At 31.4% G+C, this 25,195-nt stretch overlaps 1 protein-coding gene across 1 annotated transcript in view; it reads right to left on the reverse strand.

Annotated features, from left to right (window-relative positions):
* The window catches only part of LOC143057234 (complement C3-like), a 57,421-nt gene that overhangs the window by 26,659 nt on the left and 5,567 nt on the right, over nucleotides 1-25,195 (reverse strand). Inside the window, exons 6-24 of the mRNA XM_076230504.1 lie at nucleotides 24,707-24,749; nucleotides 23,848-23,935; nucleotides 22,746-22,845; nucleotides 20,178-20,414; nucleotides 19,299-19,481; nucleotides 18,766-18,882; nucleotides 17,602-17,667; nucleotides 15,945-16,139; nucleotides 14,264-14,413; nucleotides 10,975-11,049; nucleotides 10,279-10,375; nucleotides 9,169-9,417; nucleotides 8,063-8,186; nucleotides 7,253-7,481; nucleotides 6,392-6,586; nucleotides 4,704-4,800; nucleotides 2,254-2,358; nucleotides 1,768-1,959; nucleotides 749-824 (exon numbers count right to left, since the gene is read on the reverse strand). Coding sequence (XP_076086619.1) covers nucleotides 749-824; nucleotides 1,768-1,959; nucleotides 2,254-2,358; nucleotides 4,704-4,800; nucleotides 6,392-6,586; nucleotides 7,253-7,481; nucleotides 8,063-8,186; nucleotides 9,169-9,417; nucleotides 10,279-10,375; nucleotides 10,975-11,049; nucleotides 14,264-14,413; nucleotides 15,945-16,139; nucleotides 17,602-17,667; nucleotides 18,766-18,882; nucleotides 19,299-19,481; nucleotides 20,178-20,414; nucleotides 22,746-22,845; nucleotides 23,848-23,935; nucleotides 24,707-24,749 — 2,618 coding nt within the window. The remainder of the gene's footprint in view (nucleotides 1-748; nucleotides 825-1,767; nucleotides 1,960-2,253; nucleotides 2,359-4,703; nucleotides 4,801-6,391; nucleotides 6,587-7,252; nucleotides 7,482-8,062; nucleotides 8,187-9,168; nucleotides 9,418-10,278; nucleotides 10,376-10,974; nucleotides 11,050-14,263; nucleotides 14,414-15,944; nucleotides 16,140-17,601; nucleotides 17,668-18,765; nucleotides 18,883-19,298; nucleotides 19,482-20,177; nucleotides 20,415-22,745; nucleotides 22,846-23,847; nucleotides 23,936-24,706; nucleotides 24,750-25,195) is intronic.

The following is a 25,195-nucleotide window of genomic DNA, read 5'->3' on the forward strand; positions in this document are numbered from 1 at the left end:
TGAAAAACTCAAAAAATAACTTTGATCAAACATTGAATAAGCATGTTTTCAATTTCATGTCTGGTAGAAAAATATGTTAAAATTTGATTGAATTCTGTCAAGTGGTTTTTTTTTCAAGGACTCTGAAATAAACAAGTAATATAAAAATAAATTGCTACATCTATATTTTGATATATAGGAAAGCCCTAAAAACATGTCATAATATTACTATATGCACAATTTCTTATGCAAGTTTGGATGAATTTTGTCCAGCCTGCATTTTCTAAGAGAATTGATAATGTATTATTTGGACAACAACACTGGTACCAAATGATGCCATGCAACAGGTCAGAAGTGATCCTTTGTTTTATTAGCTACAGCTGGACAGTGTTTGGTGCCAAAATTACTTGAAAGAGGATTAATCTGTGAATTATGAAAAGGTACCCTTCTATTGACTGTTGGAAAATTATGAAGTACAAATGTGTTTCCTGAATACTGATTATTCTCACAAATTTTAGATCATCAAAGAATCAAACAGGTTACTTTGGACTCATATTAATCCTGGGATACCATTTTTTTCTGGATTTCATTTATGGAAATTAACCACAAATTTAAATGTTCAACTTAGTACAAACTCTCTAGATGTTTCTATGCAAATTCAGCAAAACTTTGAATCAAATATCTATGAAAAAAACACTTTTCCGGTGCAAACTTAAAATTGGTATTCACGAAAAATAAATGAATTCACAGTAATATAAATTGTTCTAACCATGTACTTGAAGGTCTGTGCTGCCAAACAGAAAAAGAGCCATCTTGTTTCCTGAAAGCTAACTCTCTCTGGTACCCTGTATTTTAAAAAATAATTGAGTATACAGTTATTCCATCAATATCTGAATATTAACATGTTTTTACATTTTCTCCAGAAGAAATCTTTTTAGCTTTCAAGTATAACTAAAGCTCTTTTGCATGTACATGTATACGATTATAAAAAAAATTTGGAAAAGTATCCAAATGCACATACCAGTTGAAGAAGTAGCTATAGCTATGAGCTATGGCCAAAATTTTCCAAAAGAAGTAGGGGCACTCATAACCAGTTTTGGCCTAAGATAATAAAGTTATTTAGAACTATATCCAATTTGCACATAGTGTTTGGAAATGCATGCAACAAGAAATATTTATGAATCACATAAGATTTTTTTATGTTATGATGTCTCAATTTCATCATAATATGCACCATTTTCATGAAAACAGCTAACTCTATGGACTTTTCCATCAATATTTCCCTCAAGGAAACATTGTGTACAGTCAAGAAACAACACAATAACTCAAGAGAAGCTGTATCATAACCATTGACATGTGTTCTAACTAAATATAAAGTTGTTTCTTTCGTGTGTACATACTTTTCAATCAATTATATACTTTAGTTGACATAAAATAAGAAAAATTAAGATATTTTGCAATCTATACACATTTTGTGATACTTTGTTGCCATGGTAACTTGTTAAATGTTAAATCTGATCTTATTTTCTGAACACCCTGTACCTAAGTGCAGTTTTGATGAAGTAAAGATTATGTACTTTAATATAGAACTAATTTTTGGGCCAAATAAGGGTCTTATTGCCCCTTCTCCTTTTGAACTGTTAAATTAGCTGTGATAAACTAAAAGGAAAAGCTAAACCCCTTTCAACAGACAATATATGCACAAAAACCCCAAAATGTGTACACAATAAATACATCAATCTTAGAATAATAATAATAGTGAAACAAAAAAGAAAGTGAAAATCTTACCTACTTTCATGAAGAATTTCCCTCTGTTCTCTGCTTGTGGTGTCAATCCAGTGGTACCATGAAGATATCTCATAGCATAAACAAGAGGTGCCATAAGGATCATGGTCTGTTCCCCACAACCATGGGGAATATTGTCCAGTAGGGAACCTACCCCTCCTAATACAGTCTGAACAGCAGCATCCATTATGTTACCTGCAAAATATGTGACATAAACATAAAAAATTTTGAAATTGCTTATGATGATGATAATATTTATCATTAGAACTGAAAAGAAAAAGAAATGTTGTAAAGTCATAAAATTGTTGTATGGATTTTATTATTGCAAACATTGTGACGGAATAGGTCTTGAAAAAAAAACAAAAACTTCTGGTCTAATTTTGATAGCAAATATTGAGAACAATACCAAGAGATGAACAGACGAACGGAGGCACAGACCAGAAAACACAATGCCCCTCTACTATCGTAGGTGGTGCATAAAAAACCAACCTATAGCTGACACTTTACACTGTCCTGTTCCTGGGATGGCTTCTTCTGGCAAGGCAAGGTCTACTGTTGTCAGCTGTGTATCAAGACTGTGGAAAGGATGTGATACTGCAAAAAATGACATGAATTATATAATTACATTTATAATACACAAAGTTCATTTTTAAAAGTTACATTTACCTAATTTTTAATCAATAAAAGCACAACAATTAATGTGATGAAAGGGGGTAAATTTATTTTGGATTAAAGAAACACATTTTGACCTTCCTTGCAGGTAACCCCAGTTCCAAAGTGAGATATTTCAAATTTTTAAGGAAAAAAAAGAGGGAGTCTCCCTTTTAGAGCTGCTGTGTTGGAAGGTCTAGTCAGTATGAGGAAAAAATTCCTGCAAAAAATTTAAACATGGAAAGTATTTGTACATTTATAGTACTAAGATCATTGCAATATATCATAGTGATTGTTATTTTTTAAATACACCTTATCGCTAATCCCGGCTGACCCGGCCGCTTGAACTTTTGACGTCAACAACAATTACTTTTCCATTGTGGCGTCAGATATTTTGTTTTATGACGTCAACATTTTATGGGAACCTGTGTGATATCCAGCAATGGCGGACAAATAGCGATAAAGTGTATAAATAAACCAGAGATAAACTCTATTTCTTGGGCCTGGGTTCTTCACATCACACTACAGGGAGATAACTCTGTGAAAATCAGTAGAACTTTTTAATCACGTTCTTTGGTTGTCAAACTGCTATATAACCAATGAAATTTTACTGATTAAGTGGGTGGTTCAACTTATTTGAAGTTTTTATATTTTTGTCAATTGGTCAAAGTAAATATTTTGTCAAATTTTTATGAAAATTAAATGAACCAAATTAATTTTAGTACTGTTTTTGTGTCAAGGATGGATACCCTATATCTTTTGTTTTTCTATTGTATTTTGCAAAGTGTTTAAAATAATCAATATCAATATCAGTTGGAATATTATTAGTTACATAGTGTGCTAGTGACCTAAAACGCTATATATGGGGTCAGTAAATTCCATATGGGGTGAGAGCGAAGCTCGAATCCCCATATGGAATTTACTGACCCCATGTATACTGTATTACGTCACTGGCACACTATGTAACGAATTTATCTTAACGTGTGAAATTTTGACTAGTGACCTATCTAAATGAGCAAGTCTTCAATACTGTTAGCATTAAGAAACTCCATCCATTTATCCTTCAAAAACAGATGCCAACAATAAATAACATCTTGTTAGGTTTAAATGTGTTTTATGAATTCATTTCCATCTTAATCATCAAATTCGTCGTCTGTTGAAACCTTTAAGATTTTTTTCTCAGTACCGTTTTGTAAAGGGACATAACACCACTACTAACCGTGTATGAAATAAGTAAAGCCTCCTTTCTTACCTAATATGGAATATAAAGGGACGTAACTCCACTACTAACTGTGTATGAAATAAGCCCCGCCTCCCTACTAACCTAATATTAAATATACACGGTCTTCACGTGGATGCTTTTAACCAATCATATTCCTAGAAATGTATAGAAGGTAAGATAAACTACAATGTGTACAGAGTATACTGATAACACATGAGCTGCATCAGATATAAATCATCCTTATGCCAATGAATATCAATACATCTGTTATTACCAATGTTATTTAAACTGATTGGCCTGGGCGGAGCTTACATTTTAATTTGCATAAGGACAGTCTATTTGAAGATGTGTGTGATAAGGATGATTGCCGTTATAATAATCATTGATTTCTAATCACCAATCAGTGTCACCAAACGAATTACAATGTAACAATGACCATAACTGGACACTTCATTGATGAGTTTCTCCCAAAACACTAGTCAGAAGATGGACTGATCAATGATGAGCGAACCATTTTAACTCCATGCAGTCAAGTGAAATAAATGAAGTAATATCCTATCTTGGGTTGAAAAAAATATATGGAAAGTCTGTAACTTTTTGAAAATTGAATTACCTTAAGGTGGTACCCAACACTTTCACTAAAATTAATTTGGCTCGTTTAATTTTCATAAAATTTTGTCAAAGTATTTACTTTAACCCTTTAACAAAAATATAAAAATTTGAAAAATTTTGAACCAACCGTTTTGTCAGAAAAATTACACTGGTTATATAGCAGTTTGACAAACTCCTATATTGATCATTGAGAAGCTTAATATTCCCTTAACTACACAATGTAATTAAAACGTTTAGCTGATTTTACAGAGTTATCTCCCTGTAGTGTTAGGTACCACCTTAAGAACCATACAAAACAGACCAAAAGTCATCTTTCATTTTGTATTTGAATGTTTCAAACTCAATCAACTTACTCCATACATGTATATGTGCACTTGCATAAGGTCGAGTTCTATCCGAAGCAGCTCACATGTATATTCAATTATCAAGCTTATGAAAAAACTTTATAAATTACCTTGAACTGTAAGATCTGATTCATCATGGTAGTGTTTCCTTTGACCCTTAGGGTCAAGCCAAAATGATACTGTTTTCTTTTCTTCTCTTCCTTCATTCTAAAATAAAATTATAAGTAAAAGCTATGCAGAATTTAAAGAATGTGTGTCCATTGGACACCAGACTCAACTAACTATATTTCTATGTTCAATGCCCTGTGAAATCAGGGCCTATATTTAACAATAGACCATTTTAATATAACCAGCTTTTGACTCCAGATTATATAATTGTTCTACAGGTTACCTTCTCCATGGTAGGACATTCTGGTACTCAGTCAAGTAAGAGCAACCAAAAGAAGTAAAATCAAATATATAATCAATGCAATTTGGTGGGAAAGTTAACTGTTTTATGATGATTTTGTCCTATATAAAAAAACATTAAACAATCAAGTTTCCCCCCAAACTGTACCGATTCTAAGCTCGATTTATTTCTTTAAATTGCTCTTACATAACCTAGTATCAGAATGTCCTACTACAGAAAAGGTAACCTGTAGGAAAACTATAAATCCAGAGTCAAAAGTCAGGAATATTAAAATAGTTAATTCATTGAAATTTTACCCTAGATATTCAGGGAAATTGAATATCTATAAACATAATAAAATGTATCTCCAGTAGGTCATATTTGATCAAACAATACATGAACATGGTTTCAAATTTTATTTCAGCCACTGTGATGTTTCTATTATTGCGAAGAATCGACAATGTTCTGTGTGTGTTACATTTTAACGTCGTGTTTCCGTTGTGTAGTTTGTTTTCTCTTTTATATTTGAGTGTGAATTCACATTACTATAAGACGTGTCAAGGTACTTTTCTATCCCAAATTCATGTGTTTGGTTTTGATGTTGTATTTGTTATTTTCATCGGAATTTGTCTAATGCTTAGTCCGCTTCTGTGTGTGTTACATTTTGGGGTTGTGTCGTTCTTCTCCTCTTGTATTTAATGCGTTTCCCTCGGTTTTAGTTTGTTACCCCGATTTTGTTTTTTGTCCATTGATTTACGAGTTTTGAACAGCAGTATACTACTGTTGCCTTTATTTATTATCCCAATATTTAAATTCTCATTTTTTTATTCTTTTATATGAATTAAACAGGTATTTCTCTAATTTTTGCGCTATTTTCACATTTCTTGAGCAGTGTGAGAAAAATATTTCTCCTCACTAGTGAAAAACCTGTTCTCGGCAAATGATTGGTCGAAATTTAATTGTGACGTTAATTTTTTTTGGTTTCTTCTGAATTTTCCTATTGTGATGTCATGAAAAAAATTGACCATGCCTGATGACGTCACATAAAAAGTACACAACTTTCTTCAAATCTTTGAAAAAAAAGGATAAAAATCATTAAAGAAACAGATTCCATCACTATAACTCGTGTATTATGATATTTCTCCACTCTCGACAGTTAAATTTTAACTATTTAAAAAGCTCAACAAGCCTCACGCTTTAAATATTAAAATTTAACTGTCTCGAGTGGAGAAATATCATAACACAGTTGTTGCAGTTGTGGAATCTATATTTCTGTAAATCACAAAAAAATATAAATCACATTTTGTTCAAAATTGTGATAAATCCCAATAATAAAAGCATGCAATAATTTCTGATTTTACATTTATACAAATTCAAATTTGACACACATCTAATTCATATTTAACCTACCACAACTCTTAACGTTTTCTTAACTCTGTCTCCTACATCATAACAAAGAACAATGACATCAATGGTGAATTCTCCAGCTCTCATGGGAACTATGGGAAATCTGACAAGCTGTACATTGTTAGGCTCTATCTCAATACGAATAGTATCCTGCTCCGTAGAACAAACACCTTCTGTGTTTTGTAGACGTACATGACACTGAAATATAAAAATAATATGTTCACTTTAAAGAAAGAAGATTTTCTAAAAGCTCTATACTGTGGATTCATTGATTTTCATTAGTATTAATTTTCATGGATTGATAAAAACTTGCATTTTCGTGGACATTTAATTTTATGGTTTTGCCAATCTCTGCATGCAAAACCTTGTAATTTTAAAAATTTGTAAAACGTTGAACATTTGAATTTGTGGTCCAACTGTATCCACGGAAAATTGGTATCCAACAAAATATAATGAATTACTAATATATTCCATGAATACAAGTTTCATTTAAAAACAAACAAAAGGAACTAAATTTACCATCTGGAAACCATTATTTTTCTTTAATAACAAAGACCATTAATTTTGAACAGTTAGATCAATAGATTTATTCCTGTTCCCTTTTTCATAATTTAGTTTGGTTACAATAAACCAATGGACGCTTTAGTTACCACCACAAATCATTTGTTTTGGACACATTCAAAGACAGATGGACAAAGTCCCAGAAGAATTTTGTGGAGAGCATTCATACTTTTTTCAACTAAAGTGAACATTACTGCTTAGTTAGTCTTTAAAAGTTCAACAGAAGAACAAATTAAAATTGGAAGACAGGAATAAGTCTGACAATAGTTGTACATCTTAACATCAATGACAATCGGTACATACTGGTAGTTTTATTGATCTATAGTTGTGAAGGGTAGCTCTGATTTCTGTTTGCTCCATCCTGACGACACTGTAAGGAAGGTCAAGGTCAACAAAGAAATCCTTGGTACTGATAACATCAACAGATTGTGCGACACACATGCCATAAAGAGGTGACAGACTGACAGCTTGTAGAACGTGAGTTGTTGTCGAATCTGGCATTATAATAGATCTGGTTAAAGCACCACTTGCACTGAAATTCAAACCAATATGATTATAACCTTTTAGATATTATTTGTTTTACTGATATATTAATTGAATGTTTATACACTGAGTATCACCTCTATTAAGCAGTATTTCAGGAAGTATCAAACATTAAATGTATAAAATTAGATTTTTCATATACTAAAATAAGACAGCTACCATTATAACACAAAAATAATTCAGGAATGTGTCCATGGGACACAGACATTTACCCCGCTTCATATAAAAATACAAAGGGACATAACTGAAGAACAGTAAAAGTGAGGCTACCCAAATTTGTATTTTGTCTGAATTTTGTAGTACTAATTAGCATTTTGTATAAGTTTCATAACATTTGGTTAAGGCAAACTAAACTAAGAAAACGGAAATGAAAAATTCAGCAATTTTTCTATTAGTAAAGGGGCATAATTTGGAACAGTTAAAATGACACCACTAAAATTCCATACTGTGTTGTTGTGTTGCTGTCTCATTGACATCTACCACCATCTCTCTTTATTCATATTACAATAAATACAACAACCAAACATGTCTATATATAGCTATTGTATTTCACAAAACATTTACGCTTACTCTAATGAATTTTCTTCAAACAGCCATGATTCTGGGAAGAACGATCTGATTGGGACATCTTCTGCCATCATATTTATATCTCTGAATGTGTATTCTTCCTCCTGTGACATAACAACTGTTCTGTCTACAAATTAATAACATGTATTAAAATTCTTAATATTGGTTAGGAAAACAATTTCTTAATACTGTGAATTAAGAAATTAATGCTTGCATTTATTACTATAAATCCTTGACCTCATAGTGAAAATGTGAAAACTTACTGAAGCAATTGTTAAAATTTATGAAGGATTTATTTTTACTAAAAATATGAAATCCAGACCCCCAAACAGAATCATATAAAAAGGTAAATTTACTATTTGAATGGTTCAGAAGTGGAATGGCCAAAATCAACGCTCTAAGTATCACTTGTTGCTGCATAAAAGTCTACAACTCAACAATGATACAATTTTAAATTGTGAAAATCCAACTGAATCTTCATTTAGTCACAGGAATCAACATATCTAAAATTGAAAACATTTTGTACAAGTGTTTTTGAGTTATTGCACGAACACTATTTGGCAGCGACCTGTCTGACCACCACTGTACATCACCAAATTAATAACCAATATTTTCCTTTGGAAATCTTGTGAAAATTGAATGGGAGTCAATTTACACTGATGCCAAAAACAATTTAAAGTATGCCTGGGCCTCACCTCCCTTTTATATGTATATAATAAATGCATAGACTTTTGACAAGACATATCACCCCAAATGGTTGCATCCTAGGAAGCCTTTTTTTTTAATTCTGGATTTGCACCTGTAAAACAATAATAATCGAGAAGTCTTGTTTCTTTTTTATGTCTAATGCAACTGCACCTGTTACCGGTAAGTTAAATAAGTTAAATATATAAATATATGAACAGTGTAATCTGCTTAATCCCACAATGGAGTATTCCAACATCCTGCTTTAACCGACACATTTTTCTGGTCCAAAAATATGCATATTCTTGCAGAAAAAAAACAGAGTATTCCAACACACTGCGTAATCTTATACTTTTTTCTGGTCCCCCCAGTGTGTCGGATAACTCAGGTTACACTATATTCCCTTTTAATTAGTTGATACTTACCAAAATCAAAAAAGTTTCCACTATTTTCCTTCATTGCATGAGATAGTAAAGATTCAGTATCACTTAATCTATCTTCATAAGATTTACAACATCTATAGAAAGCTTTGGCACATTTAGAACTTTTGATCAGTTTTTGAAGATTTTGCCCTTCTGCGTAACAATCACTGGCCCTTAATAAACCAGTCTGGCCAAACTGGAAAGCAAATCTTCTTCCTGCTTGACAACATGGGTTTGTCTCTTCGCTTGGATCTGAAATTGTACAGCAAATCTTTTTTTGTTTTTGAAACTTACGAAAATAGGAATAAGTGTGTTCTAACAATAGTACTGTTTGCTTTCTATACTGGACCAAATCTTAAATCCAAGTACTCAGTATCAAAAACCAAAACAATAATCAGTATCCTGTTGAATATTAATGTCTTTATATAAAATTGATTCTTTAAGAAAATCAAATAGGCATCACTGGTTAATCATACTTAGTAAAGAAAATGTATTTTGTTGTTAATGCTTGTTTTACATTGCCATTTAAAATGACTCCAATTATAAGTGTCTAAACTTAAGCTAACACTTTAAACTAAGGGACAACATCAAAAGATTGATGTAGGATAAAAAATTTAAATCAAATAGTTTGGTGGTGGGGAGTTAAAATTCTGCAAGTTTTGTATATCAAAAATCGATTTTTACATACCGGTATATCCTTATTGGTAAATCAATTTTTCCCAAATTAAGTTAAGAGGTGGGGTCAGTGGAAAAACTATGTGAATTAAGTTTTTTATCCTACATTGAACTTTTGATGTCGTCCCTAAACATGTTTTAAAATTAGCCATTTAGTCATATTTGTACTGTCAAAGCAAATATTTACGTCTGACATACTGTAAAATGTTGCAAAACTGACTGTCCCCTATATTTGGTGGAATAAAAAAGTTTCCAAATAAAGTAAATTTGTTGCATCTTCTAATGACCCTCAATGAGTACTTCCACTTCTTATCCTTACACCATTGTCAACATTACATGTGTTTTCTAAAACCTTATGAGTACTTGATTGGTAATTGTTCACCTAGTTGACATCCCTAATTTATTTAATCTTTTTTTTGCCATAAAAATTATAATTACTTATCGATCTTTTTCTTCGACCAGTTGAAGGACATTTAACACTGTCTCTTTGACTTGTTTGAACTTCTGCATTGGTAAGGACTAACAATCCAGCGTCCTATTTTAAAAAAAATATTCAAGAAATTATATATAACTACAAGTGCTGCAAGCAAAAATCACAATACAATAATCTACATAATTTGCTTTGGGAAACCCAAATATTATTCAAATTAAACAAGTGAAACTGCAATCTGCTGCTCACTGATGATACCCCTGCATGCCCAGGAAATTGTTGAGTGATGTATCAGAAAATGCGTCACACGGTATAGCTGACTTATAATTATTAAACCCTGATACCATATTTCAGAAATCCTTGTATTGTAGTTACTGTGAGAAAAATGTAACGAAAATTCTCAACTGGGCTTTCATATGTAAAAGTGTTCGGTAAACAGGAAGTTGTTGAGTGATGAATCTGAAAACGCATCACACGGTATAGCTGATTTATATAAACTCGGAAACCTTATGATATAGTCCCTGAGAAAGATGTGATGACGAAAAATATTCATGGGACAGATGGATGGACAGACAGACACAGGTAAAATTATGAATTAAAAGTGATCACCATAGTTCAAATATTTGAACCAAGTGAGCGAAAATAACTCAAATCTTAAAAACTATAAATTACTACCATGGTAGTATAACGTAAATTACTCTTACCTCAAAAACTTTGTTGACATTATTTCCTCCACCTACACTGCAACCAAGATCATGATCACCAAAAGATGAAAACATCTGTAAAATATAATATATTTGTGAATTGGTTTGGCATAAATTAGTTTTTGTTATGTTTTGTTGTCTCATTTTCATCGAAATAAAAACTTTGTTTCTACTCTAATCAATTCAGACAACATTCAGAATAAAAAATTTATAAATGTTAAGACATGAGAAATATCTTTTCCATGGCATATCCATTTAATAACAAGACATTGGTATTTTAAATCATTTCCAAATAAATTATAAACATTTCTAATTACAGAAATTCAGTGTATATTTGGCATATTTCATTATTATTCAGGTTTAATTCAAGATATCAAATGTGACATTCAAAGGCTTGGGATTTGATTTTTTTGCCAAACTGAAAGCTAACTGGGGTTGAAACATCTTATAATATTAAACAATTTACTAATAAATTGCTTTGCTGAGTGCAGCCTGATATGACTCCTGAGGTCAAACCCTGAACAGTTGGGGCAAATTTGGACACAATATTCAAGCTTGATACTGTATGAATTTGGAATGTGGTCTAAGATCTTACAAATCTATTGTGCAATACTGTGCAATTGAAGGTTTCTTCTTTCTTCATGAAACTTTTCAAAAATTTTGAAAAAAAAATATGAACCCCTTAAAAAAATTGGGCAAAAAACACTTTTTTTAATCCCTCATCAGAGCAATTAACCCCTAACTAAATCCAAACATTTTTAGTATTGAACCTTGTAGTATAATTTCAAAGAGATCCATTGTAGTATGGAACCTTGTAGTAGAACTTCAAAGAGATCCGTTCATTTAAACACAAGTTATTGTCTGGAAACTACAAAAATACTTGTTTAAGGTCCCTTTTCGGCCCTTAATTCCTAAACTGTTGGCACCATAACCCCCAAAATGAATCCTAATATCTACCTGTGGTATTAAACATTGTGGTACAATTTCAGAGCAATCAAAATACTTTTATTTAAAAAACACAAGTTATTATCCTGAAACTAAAAAAATGCTTGTTTTATGACCCTCTTTGGTCCCTAATTCCTTAACAGTTGGGACTATCATCCCCAAACTCAATCTAAACCTTCTTAAAAAATTTCATAGAGATCCATTCATTCCCCAAAACATTTTGCGGTCGTATAAAAATAAATATGATATACATGTACAAACGAGAACCCCTTTACTACTAGCTCCAGCCTTGGGAAGGCAAAACACAACCTTTTCTTTTTGTTAAATAACATTTACGGGGTAATAAACATGAGACAGTACAATGCCACAAGAAACAACACACAAAATGATATGTAAAAATATATATTAAAAAAACCTGAAAAGTAAAAATACATGTGACGCAATGTTAGATATTGCTACTACAATGAAAAACAGCGCAAAGTAAATATTTGACAGGAAAATTTCCATGAAAACCACATATTTACCATGCACATTAAGTTAATAATAACAAGATATATATTCAGATTTGGGATGCTGACAGAAAATACAATTTTGAGGTTGAATTCATTTAATAGTAATACATTAAAAATGCCAAAGAAAATAATTAGTAAGAATTTGTTTGAATTGGATTTTTTTTTTTAATTCTATGCACCCAAATACATCCAGAATAAGAATGTGCTGTATTTTCAAAAACCAGTTGAGATATCATCATAAAATTTTGTATTCATGGTAAGCACATTAGTAGTATTGAAAAAATGCAAAAAAATGAAAAACATGTATATAGCTCATCTGGACCCATTTTTTCAGTCATGGCCTAACTGTTTACAGAAAATGTACTGAATCTTTGTGTAGTTATCCCTAATATAAATCATTTTTCATCTCAACTTTGACTTTCCCGCTTGAGCTGGTATGGGGAAAGTGAGAAAGGCAATGGAGTTGAGATGACCAACGATAATCTGTTTATTGCTATTTTACCTATTAATTTCATTAACAACATGCATGTGCACCCTTAGACATAATTTTTCATTTCACTCTACTGTGCTGAGAAAGGAAATTATCAGTCAGAAAGATCAAAGGAAAATTTCGTAAAAAAGTAATAGTATAAATTATTGTGACGCAATGTGAGATATTGCTACAACAATGAAAAATAGCGCGAAGTAATTATTTGACAGGAAAATTTTCTTAGAAATACTGAAATAAATATGTCAAACAATATATGAAAATAATGATTGCTTCTTAAATTTTCCCATTATGATAGAGAAAGAATAAAAATATAATATTCATAGACATCGGAAGACACGGATTATTAGAAAAAAATGTTTACTTAACGTTGTCCCATGTAACAAACTTAAAACATAAAACTCGAACAATTCACGAAATGTTCACGCAGCTCTTCAAAATTTTGCAAGACTCATTCTATGATGTGATATATTTCAGTAATGGTTTACATGGCTTTCTCCATATAAAAGTTGCATATATATTTTGAAAAGAATATGATGAATTGAAATGTCCCATGGAAAATTTAGTTGGGGAAACTTGAGATATTCAGTTAAAAAAATAAAATTTTGACAGATAGTTTATCAAATTGTAAGCCCGATCGTTTTGTACTTAGTGTAAGTTGCAAAAAAATCAAATTATCAAATAATTTTAGCTTCATATTCATAATTCAATTCAACACAATAGGTTTGCAATGATTTGCGGAAATGTCCCAGTTTAAGTTTCATGCCTTCACAAAACTTCACACAACTTTTTCGGCCAAAAAACAGAGAGATAATTTCGTGAAGACTATTTTTCAGCTTTGAAAACTAATAATACCAATAAAAGGTACTTTAAAAACTGTAAGTGGTACACCAAATTGTATTAAGATTACAGGTTATCTATAGAAAATACGAATTAATGAAAATGTCTTGCAAGGTTGTCCGTTAACATTATTTGACCTTGCAACAAGCGTAATATGCTAGGGATGGCATTCCCGGGTTCCTTCCTCTGCTTACTGTAAATGTCCTGCTTTCAACAAAACTAAATGATGCACATATTACAAAGAGTACACATCTATTGTCTCTTGTACCACCGCTTGAATTAAATCATATTTTGGGTTGAATATATAATGCAGTAATATTCCACCAAAGACACAAAAATAATGACAATAAAATCTAATATCCTATTTCAATTATAAAATCATATTGGAATGGAATCTCACAGCATTTATACTTGTGTATTATACATTGCATTAACCCAACAAGGAAAATGAACGTAATTTTTCTGTTAGAACTAATAGTAGCAATATCTGACGTTGCGTCTATACCTTTTCTTTCTTCAGCCTGTTTTTATCACTAATTTGGTACACAGCTTTGTCTATGGCCAAAAATCCCACTTTACTGAGGGGTGGTCCAGTAACGTTAATTGTCAGGACAGACTTTGGACTAACTTCTATGTTTGGCACCATTATCTCAAGCTACAATGATTAAAGTTATCACATCAATTTACATATATAGTGGATGACATAGTAATCTGACAGATATTTTTTTTTTTCAATTTCTTATGCCTATGCAGTGATATTGTTGTCTTTTTTCAAAACTACCTCTACTGTTTTTTATTGGGAAAAATGCATATTTTTATTGAAATTGGGAAATTTGTATATTTTATTTTAAACACATCTTCGATTTTTTGCTGACCTTTGCTGTCTTTTCTACACTGTTTTTTCATGTATATTTTGGTTGTCAGACATTTTCAACCTGAAAGCAAGGACGTATATGTTAGTTATACGTCCTTGCTGAAAGGTACTTTTTGGAGAGGGGAAAGACACAGAAACAATGATGGTACTTAATGCATTGAAAACCACATGTGTTACAAACACCATGATGATTCTGATCAGAAAACTGGATATCAAAAGTGCTTTCTAATATCAAAATAATAACATGAATACGAAATTTACAAGCATTACTACCAATGCCATCACTGTTTTGGGAAAATATAAAACTTTTTGGGAGGAATTTAAAGCCATTTTTTTTTAGTTATTGGGAATTTTCTCTAGCGGAAAAGGCAGAATTTCGGCTGTAATTTGAGGCAAACAATATCACTGCTATGCCTTAAAATTCAAATCAGACCTAAAATAGGTACTTCATAAATAATTTCAAAAATCTTTACCCCTTTAAAAAGGACACTAAAGATATTAATAAATGTAAACAATTTAATTCATAATGCTCAAAACGAAAACAAGTATGAAAACAGGTAAAATAACAAACAAAGCAGTTGCAAACTTAACTAACTTAGCTTATCTGTTGCATATTACATTGATAGAAACCAAGTTTTTTCAAATGATTCTTATGCCTATTTGAAATGTGTCCACTGAAAAATATCAATCCTTCAGAACTAGAAGATACCTAGATTTTTGCTTTAAAAAAAAGTTCTTTTACATAGGGTATGTTTAGTCTGTTACTTAAAATTGCTTGAAAGTATCTGAAAATCATTTGGTCAATATAATTCTCAGTACTGAGAAAAAACTGTTAATATTTTACATTATATCCTGTTCAGACACTGTTTTAAAGACAGAGTATTCTGTGTCTTGTGTATATCTAATATATAGATCTTTTGATTTTAATAAAAAGATTATCTTATCATATAATCTTATATAGCAATTAGAAGGTAACTGTTTTGAGTATTAAGCTCTGACGGAATCAACTGGTGATTTGATGGTCACAAATTAAGTTTACTGGCGACTCGTTAGTGGAGCCAGTACACAGGTATTTGTGATCATCTAATCACCAATTAATACCATAGGAGCCTTAAATTCAATATTGATATCTCCATTCTAATAAAACTGTAAGAAAACTATGTCAAATTATACATTTAAAATCAGTCAGACATCGTCTGCACTTGAGCATAGGTTTTCATAGCATCAATTGTGAATTGATGACATGAAAATTGGTGACATTATCCAATCAAAATGAATGTTACAAACAATGTTGCATTAGAATAAGAAATACCTCTTGATGGTGACAAGAAGGAACAACTTCAATTGTGGAAGAATCAGCTGCTACTTCTGCAGCTCCTCCCCATCTCCAGTTAAAGGCATAAGTCACAATACGCAAGTTTGGTCCCATGTCGCTGTTGATAGCTTGTAAATAAGAGTTACTTCCCCTAGACTGTAAAACTGACAAAATTCTTCCACCTGAAATCAGCTAAAAAAAACATGTCTCTGTTACTACAGTTGAATGACAAGGAATGACATGCAAAATAGGCCAATAAAAGGTAGACATGAAAAAAATATCCACAAAAATAAGTTGGGTCATATTTTGTTTCTTTTCTAAAAGAAAGATAATTTTTTCATATTCAAATAGTATATCTAGAAATCAATTAAAATTTAAAAATGTATTGGATAAGTTTGAAACAAGAGTGCACACACTGAAATGTCTCGCCTTCTATACTAATCAATGATATTATGTTGATAGTCCTAAGTATAAAGCTAAGCTTTAATACAACTGTCGCATAAACTTAACATTTACCAAGATAACTAAACAAAGACCAATGAACCTTGAAAATGAGGTCAAGGTCAGATGAACCATGCCAGGCAGACATGTACAGCTAACAATGCTTCTATACAACATATATAGTTGACCTATTACTTATAGTTTAAGAAAAATAGACCAAAACACAAAAACTTAACACTGTGCAATGAACCGTGAAAATGAGGTCAAGGTCAAATAAAACCTGTGCGACTGACATAAAGATCATAAAATATTTCCATTAACCATATATAGATGACCTATGGCATATAGTATTAGATAAAAAGACCAAAACTCAAAAACTTAACTTTGACCACTGAACCATGAAAATGAGGTCAAGGTCACATGACATCAGCCCGCTAGACAGGTACACCTTACAATCATTCCATACAACAAATATAGTAGACCTATTGCATATAGTATGAGAAAAACAGACCAAAACACAAAAATTTAACTATAACCACTGAACCATGAAAATGAGGTCAAGGTCAAATGACAACTGCCAGTTGGACATATACACCTTACAGTCCTTCCATACACCGAATATACTAGCCCTATTGCTTATAGTATCTGAGATATGGACTTGACCACCAAAACTTAACCTTGTTCACTGATCCATGAAATGAGGTCGAGGTCAAGTGAAAACTGTCTGACAGACATGAGGACCTTGCAAGGTACGCACATATCAAATATAGTTATCCTATTACTTATAATAAGAGAGAATTCAACATTATAAAAAATTTGAACTTTTTTTTCAAGTGGTCACTGAACCATGAAAATGAGGTCAAGGACATTGGGTATGTTACTGACGGAAATTTCGTAACATGAGGCATCTATATACAAAGTATGAAGCATCCAGGTCTTACACCTTCTAAAATATAAAGCTTTTAAGAAGTTAGCTAACGCCGCCGCCGCCGCCGCCGCCAGATCACTATACCTATGTCGAGCTTTCTGCAACAAAAGTTGCAGGCTCGACAAAAATTAAAAAAAAAAGCTTACATCTTAAAATGTCTTTTGTTTATTTGATTTTCTTACATTATCTTAAACATACATGCACATCACAGCTTTTCAGTTTAAATTCTGTTTTTTTAACACTTAATTTCAGGAGAAAAATAAAAAATAAAGTAAAATGCCTCACCAGGTGGTAAAACTGATTTGATCTTAATCTCCTTGTTGTAACTTGAGCAGTTAATCTCCCATCATTCTAAAATAAAGAAACTAAGGTATAACGAAACAAGTTATTTAATTTGAAGTTGTACTAAGTTTTGTAGTTTGTTGTTTTTTACCTCAAAATACTGATGATGTCAAGGTGTTCATAAAGTTGTACTAAGTTTTGTAGTTTGTTGTTTTTTACCTCAAAATACTGATGATGTGCAAAGTGTTCATAACAAGAGTATTTAGGATAACTTTTAAACTTGTACCAACTACTTTTCATTGCAGGGTCTAACTACATTGCAATATATAACTTTTTAAAAAAGAAAGATGACAATTTTCAGAAAATTGTAGTATGAAAGTTACTACATGTCTTCCTTGGTTTGTTTTGTCATTTGGTTACTGTATCATTTGAGGAATACCCCACATGTCCCTACGGTCATACTTGAACTACGATAAAAGCTGAATAAAACCATCAAGTATATTTTGAATAACATATCCTCTACTGCGGATATAAATTCAAATCCTGTTGATTCATTTATTTTTTTGTGGATATCAATTTTCGTGGATTGAGGAAAACTTATATGTTCAGGGAAATTTGATTTTGTGGGGATCCCAAAAGTAGGTATACAAACCAATAAAAAAAATGTAATTCCTTGAACATTTAAATTTGTGGTTCACCTGTACCTACGAAATCCACAAAAATTGGTATCCAACGAATAATAATGAATCCGCAGTAAGCTGTTGTAATTTATTTAAGGAATGACTGTAATATTTTTTCTGTCTGTGAAGAAATAACATAAAAAATGTGGTGCACACTGAATAACACGCGTAGCGGGTTATTTAACAGTGTGCACCACATTTTCTATGTTATTTCGAATAGACAGAAAAAATATTACATTCATTTCTTATAATTTAATCCTAAATTCCATTTTAAACTGTAGAAAACCATGAAAAAACGTTGATGATGTCACAGTCACTTGACTAAATTATGTCTATGGGCTCATAACAAAATAATGTCAGCCAATCAGAAGACGTGTTACATCCAAAATTAAATTATTAAATTTTCTTTAACAACTTTCTCATTAATACGTTTGTATGACAATACAAATTACTATAAATACAACCATAAATACATGTGGCTACTTACCAAAGTAGGTTTGACACTGATAAATCTGTTAGATGGTGATTGCATGGCTTCAACAGCAAATGTCACCACTGATTGGACTGAATATGTATAGTTATTTCTGTCAGCATCTGTCTTTATCTAATAAATAAAGCAAGGATAAAATATTACACTAAAAAGAATAAGAAAACCATACCCAGATTGCTCAATAACATTTGAATGTTCAGGGAATAGTAAAATCTGTGACAAAATCCTTATTTCACCTCATAACAAACATATGTACAAGCCAGGGTTGCGTTCAATATTGTAGTTGCTACGTAGCCCTACCTAGATTTTGGCCATAAAAAGTAGCTGCTAATCAGATGTAGATAGCCCCAAAAGCTCATGCTATCTAGAGAATCATAATGGCGTCCAAAAAGTTATTACTAATGACATTATTTTGATAGGTTAGCATATTGTTCAACATAGATAGTTATCAAAGGTATAGTGTAAAAGCTACACTTTTTTGTCCATTATTCTCTATTCTGTCAATCTAGAGCCTCATGAAATATACATACTGTACATGATAATTTTCTATCTCTGTTTTCAATATGAACAGGCTTAACGATTCGTCCGGTCTCATCAGATTCTACATTGAATCTTCTAATAGGTATAACGTTGCCATGAGTTGTTCTCTTTCCACAAGATATACTTAGTGGACAGTTTGGTGCTGGCTTTCCATTGGCAAAGAAAGTGTCAATCTTAAAAACAAAAAAAAATTATTAATAGGGGAAGATAACTCAGGTTAGTATGATAGAGAAAAATAGGCATTTTAATCTCACAATACTATAGATTATTTATTTTTGTGGGTTGAGGAACAATTGTATTTTCATTGATATTTGATAACATGGTTTTGCCAAAGTGTGCACTATACAAGCCTGCAGAAAATTTAAACTTCTTTGAGCATTTGATTTTTTTTATTATGCATACCAATGAAATAAACAAAATTGTATACCCCATGAATATTCATAAATCAACAGTATATAATTATTATAAGTCATATGTAAACCTGAGTCATTTCATTTAATATTTTTAATATTAGTACAGATTTCTTTTGAAAGAACCAATACCAAATCAGGATCTTTACCTGTGTCACTGCATGTAATTATTTGTTGAAACATGAGTACTGAAACATAACTAATGAAGATGATTTTCAAAACTAGCCAAGAAATGATTGAACAAAATGTTATATTTAGACAAACAAGAAGTATCTGCAGTTTAAAATCAAATATCAACTTTCTTTGTTCCTGAACTAATGCAGTACCATTTTTGTCTTCTGACAAATAGTATCAATTTTAAATTCTACATTTTTTTATTTCAACTTAGTTCATCCAGAACATGATAACAAGAAGTGATAATCATGTTCCACAATCATATTTAACTATTCTTATACTTACTACCAAGTCATAAGGAATTCCAGGTTTGAAGTATTTCTGTGATTTTTCTACAGATATTTTATATGGATGGTTAGAGAACACAGTTTTTTTATCAGAAACTTGTTCCCTTCTTCCTGTTCCCTTATCTAGTATGGTAACCTCCAGATATAGTCTTGCTCCATCAGGGAACCAGTAGGATGGAAATCTCTCCTCCAATGTATTCTTACTTATTTCAAAATCTGTTGATCCCACTGTCATCTGAAAACAACAAATTGAAATGGCATCAAAAGGTTTTTTTTTAATTAAAGTAATATGAAACGAGTAACAGTTGAAAAATAAAGTTAATTCAATTCTTGAACCAAAGCATGCATATATCATAAACTTGGTCTTCTGTGTATGATTTTATCATTTGTTACGCATCCATTTTGTATAATTGTCAAAAAAATTATTTTACTTGGTCAGTTTTGTTGTGAAAATATGGCAGCTAATTAAAATAGTTAAGTTTTGAATGCTAAGTTTACCGATTGTCATCTTTGTAAACAATCAAAAGAGAAGCATGTATATTCAAGTGAGCACATGTATAACATATACAATAAAATTTAGATTATTTTGATGACTGAGTGATTTTAACATTTGTTACCAATTTGGGTTTCCCCTTTGCACTTGCGTAACTGCAATCACCAGATTTTTACGAGAAAGGTCAGGCTGAGGCAACTGGATACGGAAAACATGTGCCAGTCTTTAAAAGAATCAGGCAATAAAAAAGAATTTAAAACATGGCCAAAACAAACCTGTCAATATGACATAAACCCTTCTATTTTGATTAACACTCATCCTGAGTTAGAAATTGTAGGACTTTAGTTTCTGTGTGTTTGGTAATAAGAGAAATATTTAGATAATTGTTGGTTAGGAATGATAGCAAATTACATAGTTAGCTCCCCTTTATTGTTAATTTCTTGTGCATTTCAACTAAGTTAAATCTTCAGATACCAGAACAAAAAGTTATATTCATGCACCATTATATATTTCGAATTTAAATTAATGTAAACTTGTGCAAGTTTTTGGTGTCATGTTTTCAACACTGCCTGATTCTTTGGCAGATTGGGACTCAATATTTAATGCTACTTAACAATAATCATTACAGCCAATTTCAATGAGTGTGTAGCTAAAGGTAATATCTTTGGTTAGCTTGCTTGCTAGCTGAACTGTGAAGTTATTGTAAGGTTAGGTATACTACCCTCCATTCGAAGTAGCCCAGTCCTACAGACAGATAGATTGGTTATCTGTCGGACTAGTCTACTCTTAAATAAGGGTAGTTTAACTAACCTAACAATGACTTCACGGTTCAGCTAGCAAACAAGCTAACCAAAGATTTCACCTTTGCCTACACACTCATTGAAATCGACTGTAATTTCTAAAACTAATAATTGATAGGTTTCAATTGACACAATTTGAAAAAGAGTTACTTCCCTTCTATTGTAATCTTGGAGGTATACGAGCACAAAAACCTTCAAAATCATTAGAAAAATCAACTTTGTATACTGACTGCTAGACTATAGAAAAAGTTTTTTTTTTATGAGCAATTATAATTCCTTTATATTTGCTAGAGACATCACTTTGATGTTGTAAGGATCTATAAACTAGTTGGTACCACATATTTCAAGTTGGTTAGTCAAAATTAATAACTCTTATTCAATATACCGAAACCTATCTACTATAAATTCAGAAATTATTGCATGCATTTGTTGATGAGATTTTGTCCTTAAGCCTAAATTGCAATATTTAGAAAAATAATGATTAATTCATATAAAACAAGAATGTGTCCAAAGTACACGGATGCCCCACTCGCACTATCCTTTTCCATGTTCCATGGACCGTGAAATTGGGTAATAATCTAATTTGGTATTAAAATTAGAAAGATTTTACTAGAGGGAACATATGTACTAAGTTTCAAGTTGATTGGAATTCAATTTTATCAAAAACTACCTTGACCAAAAACTTTAACCTGAAACTCCCACTTTCATTTCTATGTTTAGTGGACCGTGAAATTGGGGTCAAAAGTCTAATTTGGCTTCAAAATTAAAAAGATTATATCATAAGCAACAAGTTTACTAAGTTTCAAGTTGATTGGACTTCAGTTTCACCAAAAACTACCTTGACCAAAAACTTTAACCTGAAACTCCCACTTTCATTTTCTATGTTCAGTGGACCGTGAAATTGGGGTCAAAAGTCTAATTTGGCTTGACCAAAAACTTTAACCTGAACGGAGGGACGCACAGACGGACGAACGGACGCACAGACGAACGGAGCCACAGACCAGAAAACATAATGCCCCTCTACTATCGTAGGTGGGGCATAAAAAAATCAAAATGAGAGTTTAAATTATTGCAATTATAACTTGGTCGCATTTTTGCAATATAATTTCTGAATTAACAGTATTCATACTTCCAACATCCAATGGCAAAGTATCCTTGCATCTTCAGAACCATAAATATTTCCACATTACATGCTTGTTGGTTACAGTATAAACTATGTTAAAATTTCTAGTTAAGTTTTTATTGTGAATAAAATTCAAATTTGAAGTTTTACCTGCTGTTTCAGGTCAACATCACTGATTTTATGTTGTCCATCTGTAATAATTCCATAAGATAATACACAGGTACCATCAATTGCTTTTCCATGAAAATAACTGAAATATCCAAATGATGTTCAGATTTCAAACTTTTAACTGCAAAATACTTAGGGTTTTCTCTGCTGTTTACAAAACATTAAAAAAATCATGACCATTAACTAGACCCTCAGAGTGACCTCAAAGTTAATATGAGTCTACTTGACCCCAAAGGACATTATCAAACCATGATTGGTCAAGATATTGTCTGTGGTTCAAATGACAGCCTCTGGATACAGAAACGATATCAAAGGGATAACATTTTAAGGTGGTACCAAACACTTTGACTTAAATTAATGTGTCTCATTTAATTTTCATAAAATTTTGACAAAATATTCACTTTGACCCTTTGACAAAAAATTCAAAAAACTTGAACCACACACTTTAAATTTCATTGGATATAAAGCAGTTTGACAAATATTGATCTTGATCATCGAGAAACTAAATGTTTAATAAAACTAGATTAAAACGTTCAGCTGATTGTTACAGAGTTATCTTCTGTAGTGTTATGTCTTAGGCCAAGTTCGGATGGAACCTCGAGTACTGTCTCTAGTTCCATATAAGCGGTAAATAATTTTGAAGAGTAAGGACTCTAGATTACCGGAAATACAAGGCCCCTACTCTGAATATGTTTACATTCAAATTTGATTGGATCGACGTCATAACATCCGGGATATCGATAGCAGCCCTGCCACAACCCAGGGCTCATTGAGTTCTAATGGCGGGAAAGCTATATCCAATCATAACAGGTGTTATATATGACCATGTCAATCCTATCTACTCTAGATATCCATCCGAACTTGGCCACAAACAAAATTTATTATGATACAATCCAATCATAAGAATTTATTTTCATCATTTGAGAAAAAAGTCCAATTAGTTTATTTAATTTCAATTTCAACGTAAATTTGGCTGATTTCAATTAATATCTAGATGAAATATTGGCAGTCTTCTGCAATTCACTTGAGGCAATTCAAGATGGCAGAAAACTCCTTAACTACATTAACATTTGTAAATACTCACTTGGCTGAAACATTTATTCTTATTGTCTCTGTTGTTGGGAGAATAATGTCTGGTTCTGACTTCAGAGTTATACTGAACTTTGGTAAAACTGAAATATCACAGGATTTAATGGTAAACAAATATTTCAAAGAAAACCACACCCATTCATCTATTGGCAGCTTAAATATTATAGGTTTGTTCATCTTGGTATCTGTAAGAGCTGAATTATTAAGACTAACTGCTCATTTTTTCAAATGATTTAGAAAGGCAATTTTGAAGCAAGTCAATATATCATTGCATGGTAGCATAAAAATATATTAGAAACACAGTTTTCTTTAAACAGGTTGTCGCTGGTTCATTTCTGTCATATTTGTTTTTCTTAAGTTAAATTAAGTTAAATTGTTATGAATTATTTTTTCCTTTTGAATTGTTTAACATTTTTCAAGTCAGGCCTTTTACAGTTAACTATACAGATTACAGTATGGTATTTTTCTCATTTTTGACCATATTTTGCTTCCATTCACATAAATTGAACTGTGGTATATAGTTGTCTTATTCACAATCTTATCACATCCCGGAATTTTCATATGAATATGAGTTATCTCCCATCAACTCTTCATAGGTTTATTTTCTTTATGATTGCAAATTTCTTGATTTTTTTTCTTTTGGATATTTAATAGTTGCTTAAAGTAAAGCACAATTTTGACCTCAGGATTTCTTTTTTCAGGATTAAATAATTAATAAAATACATAAATACATTCTCCCTACTTCTAATCTTTGCAAATGAATACATATTCTCCCTACTTCTATTTTTTTGTAAACAAATACACAAATTATAGTTGTATTCATTCTATTGTCTATAAACTTCAATTATACTTACCATACTCTTTTACTTCAAATGTCACTACTGTTTCTGTTTCAAGCTGAAGAAAAAGGAAACAAGAATTTGGAATTAATTGTTAAAGAACAGCTGTTCCTAGGACAAAAGATGTGCATGTCCTTTATATACTGAAATTGATATAATTATTAGAATGGAATTATGTATAAATCAGCAGTCAGTTAAATAGCCTTGTAGAAAAATTTTGCCTTAAATTATACAGACAAAGCTCTAAAACTCTGGAAAGCAAATCTTTACTTTTACTTGTCCCGATAATAGTTAGTATGGAACATTTATAAAATTAATAATTTTTATGGTAGGTAAAGATGCTCTGAAGTAAAATTTTAAGGAGAACATTTTTAATTTCTGATGTATTTATAAGCACATTTATATATGTTTTCTTATTTGTATTCAGTTTCAATAAATATTTCAATGCAATGCATTTATCAGTTTTACTCTGCCATGGTTCATGTATTTGTGCATATTCCAAAT

This window comes from Mytilus galloprovincialis, chromosome 13 (assembly GCF_965363235.1).
Source record: "Mytilus galloprovincialis chromosome 13, xbMytGall1.hap1.1, whole genome shotgun sequence".
NCBI lineage: Eukaryota > Metazoa > Mollusca > Bivalvia > Mytilida > Mytilidae > Mytilus > Mytilus galloprovincialis.